Source organism: Cydia pomonella, chromosome 10 (assembly GCF_033807575.1).
Source record: "Cydia pomonella isolate Wapato2018A chromosome 10, ilCydPomo1, whole genome shotgun sequence".
Lineage (NCBI taxonomy): Eukaryota > Metazoa > Arthropoda > Insecta > Lepidoptera > Tortricidae > Cydia > Cydia pomonella.
Window position 1 is genome coordinate 2,727,478 of NC_084712.1, and position 13,964 is coordinate 2,741,441.

The window sequence follows — 13,964 nt, forward strand, 5'->3', positions numbered from 1 at the left end:
GAAGTACCGTACTACAAGTACTCACCTGCGCCAGTTCTCGAAAATGGTCGTGCCACGCTCTATTGGGATCGATCTATTATCACTGACAGGACTATTGTAGCCAATAAGCCTGACATCGTGATAATAGATCGATCGCAACGCCGGGCCGTGCTCGTCGACATCACCATCCCCCATGATGAGAATCTCGTGAAAGCCGAGAAGGACAAGTCCAGTAAGTACCTAGACTTGGCTCACGAGATAACCGCCATGTGGGATGTTGATTCGACGATCATTGTCCCGATAGTCGTTTCAGCGAATGGTCTCATAGCGAAGAGTCTCGACCAACACCTTGAGAGACTCTCGCTAGGTGGTTGGATCAAGGGTCAGATGCAGAAGGCGGTGATCTTGGACACGGCGCGGATAGTCCGCCGGTTCCTCTCTCTGCGGCCCTGACCACCGGCAGCTTGGGCCCTGCCCCGCTGCTGGCGGCACCCTAGGTTAGGTTTTTTATAATGTGTTTATATGTATTTTGTATTATTTTTGTATGATTTGTTGTATTTTACTTTTATATTCATATTATAAAATGCCTAATCTAAGACACAAGATAAATAAAGAGATAAATATTATAGGACATTATTACACAAATTGACTAAGTCCCACAGTAAGCTCAATAAGGCTTGTGTTGAGGGTACTTAGACAACGATATATATAATATATAAATATTTATAAATACTTAAATACATAGAAAACACCCATGACTCAGGAAGAAATATCCATGCTCATCACACGAATACATGCCCTTACCAGGATTTGAACCCGGGACCATCAGCTTTGTAGGCAGGGTCACTACCCAATAGGCCAGACCGGTCGTCAAATATGTAATGTATGTAAACACTTTATTGTACATAAGACAGTCATACAGAATGTGTGCAATGTACAAAGGCGAAAATATCCCTATAAGGGACCTCTTCCAGTCAACCTTTGAGCAATTAAGAGTTAAAAAGTAAAACATAAAATACAAACGAATTCTATAAACAAAAAAGTAAACTATGGTTCAATTATTACAGTTGAATCGTTCAGCGAATAGCCAACGAATCAACCAGAAAAATGGTTACCTGCATAAGACTTTGGTTCCTGTGGCAATAAGTAAGCACCCGCGACATGTTGAAGTCTGGGTCACGGCGTTCGTTGAACATGTAGTTCTCCAGGTCCACGAAACGGTCCAGCTCTTCAAATAGGCGGTTGCCTTGAGGGTTTCTGTAAGAAAGACATAAATACCATGAAAATGTGGGTAACAAAAAATAATTTAACTATTTGTCCAAGGTAACTGCTTTTCCTACGAAAGTGCGCCATTTATAGTAAAGCTTTCACACTTGGTCGAAGCCAAGTCGACGTCGCGTCTGCGTCTGCCTGCGTCTACACCAGGGGTCACCAATTAAAGTTCTTCAGGGGTTCAATTCTTAAAATAAAATTACCGTTGCAGTCCGTTTCTACTCGAGTTTATTAAACAAGCAAAAAAAAAATCTGGACTGCGGAGCCATTTGGTGACCCCTGGTCTACACTAATACAGGGTTAGTGTAGACAGACTCCAGTACTGTAACAGTTTTGAATGATTCACGGTTAGTTTCACTAGACTTAAATTGACAACAACGATTGAAACAATGACGCTCGCAAGTCAGCTATTGCTCAGCATCTCCTCGAGTCGGGTACAAATCACTGGATCAAGTTGCATAGTCCGAAGGTCATTTTGACAGAACGCCACTATATACCAAGATTGGTAATAGAAGGCATTGAAATTCATAAATACGGAAATTTCAGTCATGATGGGTTTAAATTGTCAAACAGGGCCGGATTTAGGGGAGGGCAACCGGGGCTACAGCCCCAGGGCCTCCACAAAAGAGGGGCCCCCACAATAGACTTCGGAAAATTTACCATTTTATTTGGAAAATAATTTGGGGCCAGGGGGCCTCCACTTTTTTATTGCCCGAGGCCTCCAGACCTCTAAATCCGGCATTGTTGTCAAATGTGTGGAATCCTGTGATTTGTTGCTGTAAAAAACCATTGATATCCGAATCAAACTGTGAGTGTGGTGTGCTTGGATAGACTAGCAAGTGTGGACGCGCCCAGTGGTAACGTTGAAAGCGAATGCAGCCGATGCGCACGAATGAGGGTAGACCGAGCGCGGTGTACACGACGCCGACACCCACCCGCTATCTCCAGTTACCCGTGAACAAGATGCATGTAACTGCGTCGATATATCGTGCTCCATAAATAGTACATTGTGCAACGAGGGGGGTAAGTGAAATTTTGGATACGAGGCTTTGGCCGCAGGCTGGAGGGAATTAAAGACCCGAGTTTGCAATATTCTTACCCCCGGAGTTACACACAATGTTTTTTATCTCACTTGCGAAGAAAAAGCTAAATTTTAAGCGAAATAATTCTTAAATACGGTGACATATCAATCATTCGTCAGCTAAATTTTAAGCGAAATAATTCTTAAATACGGTGACATATCAATTTTTTGTCAGGTTAGGCATCGAAGGCACAGACCTACTCGGCATTCAGCCACGATTGAAAATTATGTAAACATATTTAAAACGTCTGTTAAATTAATAAAATAAAATAATTTTAAACATAAACAAAAATATTAAATTATAAACGTCAGTATTTTAAAAGTAAAACTCATTTATGCTACTTGGTTTGTATATGTACATAATTATATGTATTTATACATTATATAAGTAGTAGTATTTAACTATTTATATATTTTTAATATTATTTGACTTCACGTTTAATTTTTTCCTTATTATTTGTTATTATTTTTTCCTGCACCAACATACACAAATGTCTCTGTTTGACCCAATGGTTGACTGGTAGAGAATGCCTTTTGGCATTAAGTTCGCCATTTGTACATTTTTCTTTATGTGTGCAATAAAGTTTAAATAAAAATAAAAAAATAAGTGTGATAATTTAAAAATAAAGCTATAACTCCCTAGGGAGTTATAGCTTTTTTCACAATCCATAACTCCCGCGGAAACAAAATATGCCTTTGTCCTTCAGTACACCTGCATGAAAACAGACCTTTTTCGAGCAAGTGTGATGAAAATTAATATAAAAGGTAATCACGGTTTATATCTCGGTCAATTTAACTCCAGTATTGTAATTTACTATAATTGTCTTACGTGAGTGGATCGCAAAGGAACCGCTGCGAGCTGACGCCGACCACGAAGTAGATCGCCATCACGAGGGACACCACCCCGCCCACGATGAACATCACGCCCATGCCACTGAAAACGAACGAACCATTTTAAATCATTTATGGGAATGGTTTTTGATTTTATCACAGATATTATTTAAGACATCTAGATGAAGAAAACCACAGATATTACCAGCATAGACTGTTCTTTACGGGATAAGGTTCAATTTTGATTGCAGGTGAATCATAAGGCAAACGCGTCTGGATTCTTAACTGATTTTATTGTAACTGAACGAGAGGGTAAAAATGCATAAGTATCTATAGGTACAGCTAGATAGTAAGTTTAGTATGAGGACGGAAATCGACAAAACATACCGCCCGCCAAAAACAACAGTTTTTAACTTAACTAAGGAAAATACATAACCTAAAACTTACGTACATAGTTGCTTGAACAATAATATCCAAATGCATCCAAACACATAGGTATCACAAGCACTAACATCACAACCGTATGTTTTAAGTTCAACACTAATAAACAAAACTAATGATTTCAATGCATTTCACTTGCATAATAACAAATAACTAATTACAATTCGAGCGACGCTGGCGTGAACCAAAGAAACATGATAACTGATAAAGTAGGCTCAATTTCTTTAAGTAAACAACTAACTGCCTGCATCGCGGAGGTAATAATTGCGTGCCCGCGTAGGGTATCTTTTGTTAACTTTTTAGTACCTAAGCTTACTTCTAAATACAAAATCTATATTAAATAGGTCAACCATAATAACAAAACTTATTACATAGCATACACTTTAGTGGACTGTATACGTAAATCATTTGTTTAACCGACTTCATAAAAAGGAGGTTCTATGTTTGTAATACGTATGTATTTTGTTCGCTTTTATGGACGACGTGAAGCATAATATCTTAAAATCTAGATAATCTTTAACAAACAATTCGTTATATATATTTTTGTACTTAAACAAGTTGAATAGGTAAGTAAATAAGGAAAAACTTAATTTCTAAACAAATAAAGGTTTACGAATCTATTTTACCTGTGCATTTAATTACATTTGCATGTAATAAAGTTACAATGGTATGCTTAAACGCTGGTTATAAGAAAGTCTGGGATCCGCTCGGTAACCCATTATCAAGAATTAACCCATAGGGGATCCGTCTTATACACGTGACATCTACAAAATGTAATTAATGCATCCTCCTATAAATACATAAATAACATAAACTTAGCAGCTTTTTTATACTTAACGTAAATTACATAGGACAAAGTATTTAGCGCTTTGAATAAATAGCACAAGCATTTTATAACATTGTTATTTTTTTTAAGGAAAATAGCTTCGGTATGTCGCTAATCTTTGTGCTTATTTATTGAGTAGGTATTACCAATTACAACTACAGTCGGCCAGCATTATTAGTACCTGAAATTTATTAACATACTAAATAAATTTAACTGCCCACCATAGCTCATTATTTTTCACTACAGACGTTAACTGTGTATTAATCTGCAGTTTTAGGTAACAATATTAATTTAGACAACGGTCTCTTTAGAATGTGATTGCCCTTGCACTGGACCGTTACAACACGTACTAAGTTATCAGGCCCTGCGTGCAGTGCCGTGATCTTGCCTAGCAGCCACTTGGCTGGTGGTAAGTCCTGCTCCTTCATAATGACAACATCTCCTATACAGGGTGATTTTACTACATCGTACCACTTGTGTTTTTGCTGAAGTGTGTTTAAATAATCTGACTGCCATTTTTTCCAGAAATCTTGCGTTTGTTTTTGTACGAGTTGCCAGCGTGTTAACAAATGTAAACTTTTAGTTTCATAACTTCTATCAGGAATGTTAATCAGAGCTTGACCTACAAGAAAGTGTCCTGGCGTGAGGGGGTTAAGTGTGTCCAGAGTATCATCCAGCTGACAGAGTGGCCTTGAATTTAGACACGCTTCAACCTGGCTTAGCTGAGTTGAAAATTCTTCATACGTCAACTTCGTAGCTCCGTTGACTCTCAATAGGTGGCGCTTTGCCGAGCGTACTCCACTTTCCCACAGGCCTCCAAAGTTGGGTGACTTTGGCGGCACAAAGTGCCACGTCGTACCATCATTAGCAAGAAGTTCAGCTATCTCTTTAGGTACACTGTTAGTGCTCTTAGACCATATATCTCTTAGTTCCTTATCAGCACCAATAAAATTAGTCCCATTGTCACTCCATAATTGTGCGCAATGTCCTCTACGTGCGACGAACCTCCTGAACGCCGCGATGAATGCTTGAGCTGTAAGATCAGTTACTGCTTCTAAGTGGATTGCTTTTGTGCACATGCAGACAAACAAGCAGATGTAGCCCTTTGCAGATGTACGACCTCGACCCTTTGACGTTCTCAGATACACTGGCCCAGCAAAATCAACTCCACTGTGGTAAAAGGCGCGATTCTGAGTGACTCTTGAGGTGGGTAACTGACCCATTAGCTGCTGTCTTGTGAGTGCATTGTTTTTTATACACACGATGCATTTACGAGTGAAATCTCTAACTGATGATTTGAGACCTATGACCCAGTACTTACTTCTAACGTAGGTCATCGTCTGCAAGATTGTGCCATGTAAAGTTTTGGTGTGAGCATCCGCTATTATTAACCTTGCAACATGTTGCTTGCTTGGTACGATAATCGGGTGTTTAGCGTCTTCTGGCAGATCCGCTTTACTCAACCGTCCTCCAACTCGCAGTAAATCGTGTTCATCTACGTACGGGGTAAGTTTAATTAATGAACTTTTGTTTCTAACCTTTCCTTTCTTTTTCAGGTCTTCAAATTCTTGGCTATATACTAGTTTCTGATAATATCTCACGCAGCAGGTTTCAACTTCATCTAATTCAGCAGCGCTCAAGATATCATGTCTTCTGTTTTTATAATCTAAAAATCTCTTACATTGAGCTATCACTCTTTTCATCCTGACCATCGACGAAAATCTCTCCCAAATAGGTGTGTCTTGTACTGAAGTGTGGAATAATTTCTTGCTTTCTAAATCTGTTGTTGGAATTGTAGTGGCCCTTAACATCTCACTGTTTGTCTCCTTTAACCATCTGGGTCCACTCCACCAAAGTTCATTGTTTGCTAGTTCACTTGCCCTCATACCTCTTGAGGCAAGATCAGCTGGGTTGTCTTCCGACGAAACGTGTCTCCACCTGTCGTTATCTATATGCTGGATAATTTCTGACACTCTGTTGCCAACGAATACTTGCCAGCGGCTGGGTGGGGACTGCAACCATGAAAGCACTACCATTGAGTCTGTCCACGCGTAGATTTTGTGCATAGGTATGTTCAATAACCTTGAAATTTCATGCAGCAGCTTTGCTAATATCACCGCAGCACAAATTTCAAGCTTCGGGACAGTCAATTGCTTCAGGGGGGCTACTTTTGTTTTAGAGGCTAACATCGTGACATGAACAACGTCGTGCTCGTCGACAACTCTTGCATACACAACAGCTGCAAGTGCAAGTGTTGAGGCATCAGAGAACCCGTGCAGATATACTTCTTTGCAGTGAGATGACATCTTGATCCATCTTGGAATCTCAACAGTTTGCAGCTCGTGTAATTCGTCTCTGAAGCTCATCCATTCGTCAACCAACTCTGAAGATAACTCATCATCCCAACCACAATGACAAAGCCATAATTTTTGGATCATGATTTTGGCTGTTATTACAACAGGTGAGAGCCATCCAAAAGGATCAAACAAGCTAGCAACATCAGATAAAATCACTCTCTTTGTTACAGGTATCCTGCTTGCTGGTAAGTTTACTGAAACGTGAAAAGTATCATCCTTCCTATCCCAGGTAAGTCCCAGTATTTTTATTATTTTATCTAATTTAATCTCTTTTTTGTCTTTTACAGGTTCCGGAGTCTTCGTGCCATCAACCAAGTCCTTCAGGAGTTCTTCAGAGTTACTAGACCACTTTTGCATCTCGAAACCACCTGCCTTTAATAATGCATTTATTTCTTTACAGGTTGCTTTCATTTCGTCGAGATCTTCATGACCTGTCATAAGGTCATCCATGTAAAAGGAGTTTCTTACTACAGCCGCTCCTCGAGGGTAGTTGTGTTGTTCATCATCAGCCAAACGTTGAAGAGTACGGACAGCCAGATGAGGTGCAGCTGCTGTCCCAAATGTCACCGTAAGTAGCTTGTAACAATCTATCTTCTCAGATGTATTATCCCGCCATACTATGCGTTGTAAATCTGTGTGTTTGTCATGCATTCTTACCTGACGATACATCTTTATAATATCGCCAATAACACAGATTTTATGAGCTCTCCATCTAAATACCAGACTACGAAGATCTGGCTGAATCGTAGGTCCTACCATCATGCTGCTGTTTAAGGAACATCCGTTTGGGCCCTTTGCTGACGCGTCATAAACTATGCGCAGCTTTGATGTTTCCTTATCTTCTCTTATTACAGCACAATGCGCAAGATATACTGCATTACCTTCATCTTCTGCGTCGACCTTCTTCATATGGCCTAACTGTAAGTACTCGTGTATAACTCTAGTGTATTCTGCTTTCAGATGCTCGTTTCGGGCGAACTTTCTTTCCAGCTGCTCTAATCTGATTACTGCCTGATGCTTTGTATTTCCACACGATCTTACAGTGTCTTCAAAAGTTGAAAGTTCTTTAAAGGAAGCTGTACTACGTACCTCCCTGTCTCGTCCCTCGTTGTTGTTTGCTGATATATTTCCTCGCACTTTTCTTCCTCTTTCGTCCACATGCTCTGCTTCGCGTATAGTTCAGATTCTATCTCCCAAAACCTTTTCAGGAGATTATTATCTTCTTCAATTTGTCTTGTAACATGGAGACTTGTAATGTGCTGTGAAATAGTAAATGATGCATTAGTATCCTTATTACCCCCTGACAAAATCCAGCCCAGGTGTGTTTTTTGAGCAAGAAAATTTCCTGGTCCTTTCATTAAACCTGCTTCTAGGATTTCGCTGTAAACTCTCGCACCAAGAAGAATGTCAATCCTCCCTGGTGAGCCAAAGGTGGGATCAGCTAAATCTAATTTGTTAACTTGTGGCCAATTAAGACTTCTTATTTCCCTAGATGGTAGCTGACGGGTTATAGATTTCAATACATAAGCATCTACATTTATACAATAGGAAATATCGTACCTTGATTGAATGCGTAATGTTACCCTATGTTTGATAGTCGTCTCACACTCCTCAACACCAGAGATCACTCCGCTGATTTTAGTTTTCTTCAAACCCAGCAACTCGACCGCCCTTGCAGTCGCGAAGGACTCCTCTGAACCCTGGTCCACGAGAGCCCGAAGCACGTGTGACTGCCCCGACTCCGCTGTGACATGCACCAGTGCTGTCGTCAACAAAGTGCCTCGACCAGGTTGTAGAACTCGTGATGCGCTCGACGTGTGCGCAACGACGACGGTTTGTATCTTTTCTTTATTGTTGTTATTTGTTTCTCCAGACGTATGCGATTCTCCACTTGCTTGTTTCTCTCGGTGCAATAACGAATGATGCCTTCTTTTACAAATCTGACAAGTTGTCTTTTGTTTACATTTAAATACATTGTGGTTCGGTATTAAACAATTAAAACAGAGATTGTTTTTCTGCACGAAACTGTATCTGTCTTCTACTGATTGCTTGGAAAACTGTTTACATTGATAAATATAATGATCTTCATTGCAGAATGTACACTTCACTTCGCTCGTTGCAGTAACATGAAACATCTTTGTTTTCACAGGTTTGTATACTTTACTTGCAGGTTCAACCATCTCCAGAGTACGAAATCTATTTTCCAGGAACGATTTTAATTTTTCAAAATTAGGTAAGTCGTTCGTCTCGTCTCTGCTTATTAACTCTTCCCATTCCTTATGAGTGCTCGAGTCTAATTTTGACACTATGGAGTAGTTAATAATTGCGTTCCAATGATTCGTAGGTAAGCCTAGATGTTTCAGCGCACTCATACATTCCACCGAAGTATCCAACAGTTGCCTTAATGCTGTAGCTGATTCGTGTGTTAACGTTTTTTGTGTAAAGAATTTCTTAAAAACACAGTTTGCTATGTATCTCTTATTGGCATAACGTTTCTTTAGTACTGACCAAGCTTCTTTATAATTTTCAGCGGTTATTGAAAATTGTCGTAATAATGCCTCCGCTTCTCCAGCTAAACTGCCCTTTAGGTAATGTAGCTTTTGAACATCTTGCAAAGATTCATTGTTATGCACTAATGCCATAAATAAATCATGGAAAGACTGCCATTCAGTGTAGTTGCCATTAAACGAAGGAAGCGAAATACGTGGTAATTTTACTTCACCACTATTCGATGTACTAGGTGTAAGTGTTTGTTTAGACTCACTTTTTGTCGGCACCATACAATCTAACTTAGACATCATTTCGCCTTTGTATGCGTAATACGCTTCTTCAAATTCCTCAAACATGTTGTCGGCGAAATAATTTGTAGCTTGACGCTGTTCCATAGGAATCGACAAAATTAACATTTCATGTAAGACTTTAAACTCTTTCCAGTACAACTCCAGTGTATCTATTCTTCCCTTTACATAACCAGCCGTCAATCTCTCCTTAGGCGATTTTTTGTAGTTAACGTGCGCCTTTTTCACCTTTTCAAGCGTATCGGCTTGAATCACTATATGTTTTTCAATGTTTTCCATTGTAGTATAAGTCTATCACAATCAATAAATTAATAGTCTATCGTATATAGTGAAAAAACAGCAATAAAAGTACGTAACCACTGTAGGAAAGTTCCACTCCTTTGTTAACTTTTTATGTGTAGGGTAAGTGAGCGCCGCCGCACGAAATTGTCCAACAAATGTACCTAAATCACAGCGACTCACTATTGTAATACACGGCACAGTACTGTCTCATTTGTAGTTAAACAACACAAAAATGTTATATCCACGATACACCTTGTCCTTTGTCCGATTATCACACGTAATTATTTTGCAAAACTATTTTTGTAAAAACACCGAATTGTCTTAATCCTTAAAGTTCATTTGGCTTAATTCACTTTTGTAACATATTTATCCAACTAATTAACCACTTTTCAATATGTATTTAACGTTATTTCACCGAAATTACACTCATTTTCTATTGAACCAATTATTTTTACGTGTCACTGTTCAAGCATCCTGGTTCGTATGGACCATGTTCTTTACGGGATAAGGTTCAATTTTGATTGCAGGTGAATCATAAGGCAAACGCGTCTGGATTCTTAACTGATTTTATTGTAACTCAACGAGAGGGTAAAAATGCATAAGTATCTATAGGTACAGCTAGATAGTAAGTATAGTATGAGGACGGAAATCGACAAAACATAGACATTGCAGAAAACCTTCGAGGAGTAATTCTCGGATTTTATTATTCCAGACACTAATATTCGCTAATGTGGTGTAATGTAATGGCCGCCACAGCACTCACCACAGCAGACAACGCGAGCCGGCGCCCTTGTTGCAGCAGTCGCTGGCGCCGTACACGTCGGGCCGCTTGCAGCCATGCAAGAGTATGTGGTGTAATGTAATGGCCGCCACAGCACTCACCACAGCAGACAACGCGAGCCGGCGCCCTTGTTGCAGCAGTCGCTGGCGCCGTACACGTCGGGCCGCTTGCAGCCATGCAAGAGTATGTGGTGTAATGTAATGGCCGCCACAGCACTCACCACAGCAGACAACGCGAGCCGGCGCCCTTGTTGCAGCAGTCGCTGGCGCCGTACACGTCGGGCCGCTTGCAGCCATGCAAGAGTATGTGGTGTAATGTAATGGCCGCCACAGCACTCACCACAGCAGACAACGCGAGCCGGCGCCCTTGTTGCAGCAGTCGCTGGCGCCGTACACGTCGGGCCGCTTGCAGCCATGCAAGAGTATGTGGTGTAATGTAATGGCCGCCACAGCACTCACCACAGCAGACAACGCGAGCCGGCGCCCTTGTTGCAGCAGTCGCTGGCGCCGTACACGTCGGGCCGCTTGCAGCCATGCAAGAGTATGTGGTGTAATGTAATGGCCGCCACAGCACTCACCACAGCAGACAACGCGAGCCGGCGCCCTTGTTGCAGCAGTCGCTGGCGCCGTACACGTCGGGCCGCTTGCAGCCATGCAAGAGTATGTGGTGTAATGTAATGGCCGCCACAGCACTCACCACAGCAGACAACGCGAGCCGGCGCCCTTGTTGCAGCAGTCGCTAGCGCCGTACACGTCGGGCCGCTTGCAGCCATGCAAGAGTATGTGGTGTAATGTAATGGCCGCCACAGCACTCACCACAGCAGACAACGCGAGCCGGCGCCCTTGTTGCAGCAGTCGCTGGCGCCGTACACGTCGGGCCGCTTGCAGCCATGCAAGAGTATGTGGTGTAATGTAATGGCCGCCACAGCACTCACCACAGCAGACAACGCGAGCCGGCGCCCTTGTTGCAGCAGTCGCTGGCGCCGTACACGTCGGGCCGCTTGCAGCCATGCAAGAGTATGTGGTGTAATGTAATGGCCGCCACAGCACTCACCACAGCAGACAACGCGAGCCGGCGCCCTTGTTGCAGCAGTCGCTAGCGCCGTACACGTCGGGCCGCTTGCAGCCATGCAAGAGTATGTGGTGTAATGTAATGGCCGCCACAGCACTCACCACAGCAGACAACGCGAGCCGGCGCCCTTGTTGCAGCAGTCGCTGGCGCCGTACACGTCGGGCCGCTTGCCGCACACGCCGCACACCAGCCCCCAAACCATCATACACGTGATCTGCGAACGCGCACACATTTTGATAAACACACGTAGAAAGGTAGGCTGTTTATCGGTATTCTACAGGATATATTTCGGGGAGTGTGCGATGGGATTAAATGCCACCGTAGGACTAAATGCGGATTTGCGTTCCACCCTTACGTCGTTACTCTGCCATTGGTTCGCACTAAACGCTACGCATCCAGCTTTATCATGCGAACGGCTAAGGAGTGGAATTCACTTCCAGCAAATCTATTCCCAGTTCACTGTAACTTGGATCTTTTTAAATCTATTTAGAGTGAATAGACATCCTTAGGTAAGCATGTTCCATCCTAGACTGCATTGGCAGTGACCATCAGGTAAGACTGTGGTCAAAAGGTGGTGGTTTTCCTAATAAAAAAATAAAAATAAAACATTCTTAAAGATATCACTTGAAAGTGTTGCTCCAGATGAAGAGCTGAGCGGATCGTGTTGATCGTCGAGCGACTCGACTATAACAACGATATCAGGTGAGTTAAAACTTAGCCATCTAAATACCATCGTAATTATATCACAAATCGTTTTCAGAAAACTGTTATCCGTACCCCAAGGTAAACCTGTAAGGCCGCGGACTGGACGCACGTGTCGGCGAGAGCGGCGCTCGCATCGCCAGTCGCGTGTGTCCAATCTGCGACCTAACGCAAATAATTAAACACCCACCACGGTCACGTTCAGTCGCTGCTACAATAACGAATTATAATTTGTGGCTTACCAGTAATAGAGGCAGCAACCCGACCAGCGTGGCGGCGGTAAGGGCCATACGTGTCGTAGTATTTTTGAATGTGCTCCTGCTTGTAACATTTGCGTGTGTACAGAAAGCGACTTATTTCGACATAAATACAAGAAACATACCAGTAGCAGAGAGGCGGCAGCAGCCCGGCCCGCGTGGCGGCGGTAAGGGCCGTACGCGTCGTAGTATTGTTGCACGTGGTCCGCGACGCCCGCGCTGTGCTCTTCAATTATTGCCGATGCGTTGTTGGAGAGGGCTGTCACGCGGTCCGCCATCTTTTTGAGCTTGCGTCCTGTACAAAATAATACGAATTAAAACAATGCACTTTTTGAAAAACGTTTTATGAAAACAAAACAATATCAAATAGTAACGTAAACGTTTATCAATGAGTATCAAATGTACCTTCTAAAAAAAAATTACAAAGATATATTTTGTCAAGCTAACATAATCAATTTTAATTGGAATCCCAGCAGCTCCGTCATGTGGTCAAGTGGTATGTAGTTATGAACATAAAAGCGTCAATAAAAGCTAGCTATAGTGAATGACGCATACATACCGGTCTCAGCGAGCGCCTCCTTGACATTGGGAATATGGTCGTCAACGGATTGCTGGATGCCGGCCTGGATGTTGGCGAAGACCTGCTGTCCTTCCTCAACGTCTGCTTTAATATGGCTGTCCAGAAGCTCCGTCACGTTGTTCAGCAACTCGGAGACGTCCGGCATCTGTAAGTATTTGAGGATCATTTTATCTAGGCTTAAAACTCTCCAAAACCAACTGATATATGTTTTCAGTCAAGTATGCTCTGGCCGTGGTCGATACAACACATACATAGACACAAAAATATGGAAACAACTTTGTTCTCTTTAATATATCATGTTTCTATTTTTATTGTATACCTTTATACACAAGTATAAGGTATTTAGTACTAATACAAATTAGGCATCCCCAAAACATTAAAAATACACGCTAAATGTATCAAAATATTCTAAAATATTGTCAAAAACATAAAGAAATCGGAAAAGTACATAATTATACCCTTTTAAGTGCCTTGAGTACAAAATGTTGAACTAAAAGTAGAGAAGTATAAAATCCATCGTTTAAAAATCATACCTTTCTATTGTATTACAAGCTTGTTACCATACTTTTGGCCGGGAGTGTACAAATCTATAAGAAAAAAAACATATGATCCTAACGCTCGTGCGCAATTGAAAGTTCCTAAACCCGTGAATAAGTATATATTTTCTTCAGATTCTTAGATACATTTTATAGGGGCGATAATACAG

At 41.7% G+C, this 13,964-nt stretch overlaps 1 protein-coding gene across 4 annotated transcripts in view; it reads right to left on the minus strand.

Annotated features, from left to right (window-relative positions):
- Nucleotides 1-13,964, minus strand: part of LOC133521824 (prominin-like protein) — a 130,416-nt gene that overhangs the window by 31,039 nt on the left and 85,413 nt on the right. For all 4 annotated transcript variants that reach the window (XM_061856907.1, XM_061856904.1, XM_061856905.1 and 1 more), the window contains 5 exons: nucleotides 13,238-13,403; nucleotides 12,804-12,973; nucleotides 11,821-11,933; nucleotides 3,162-3,266; nucleotides 1,095-1,236 (listed from right to left, as the gene is read on the minus strand). In XM_061856907.1, coding sequence (XP_061712891.1) covers nucleotides 1,095-1,236; nucleotides 3,162-3,266; nucleotides 11,821-11,933; nucleotides 12,804-12,973; nucleotides 13,238-13,403 — 696 coding nt within the window. The remainder of the gene's footprint in view (nucleotides 1-1,094; nucleotides 1,237-3,161; nucleotides 3,267-11,820; nucleotides 11,934-12,803; nucleotides 12,974-13,237; nucleotides 13,404-13,964) is intronic.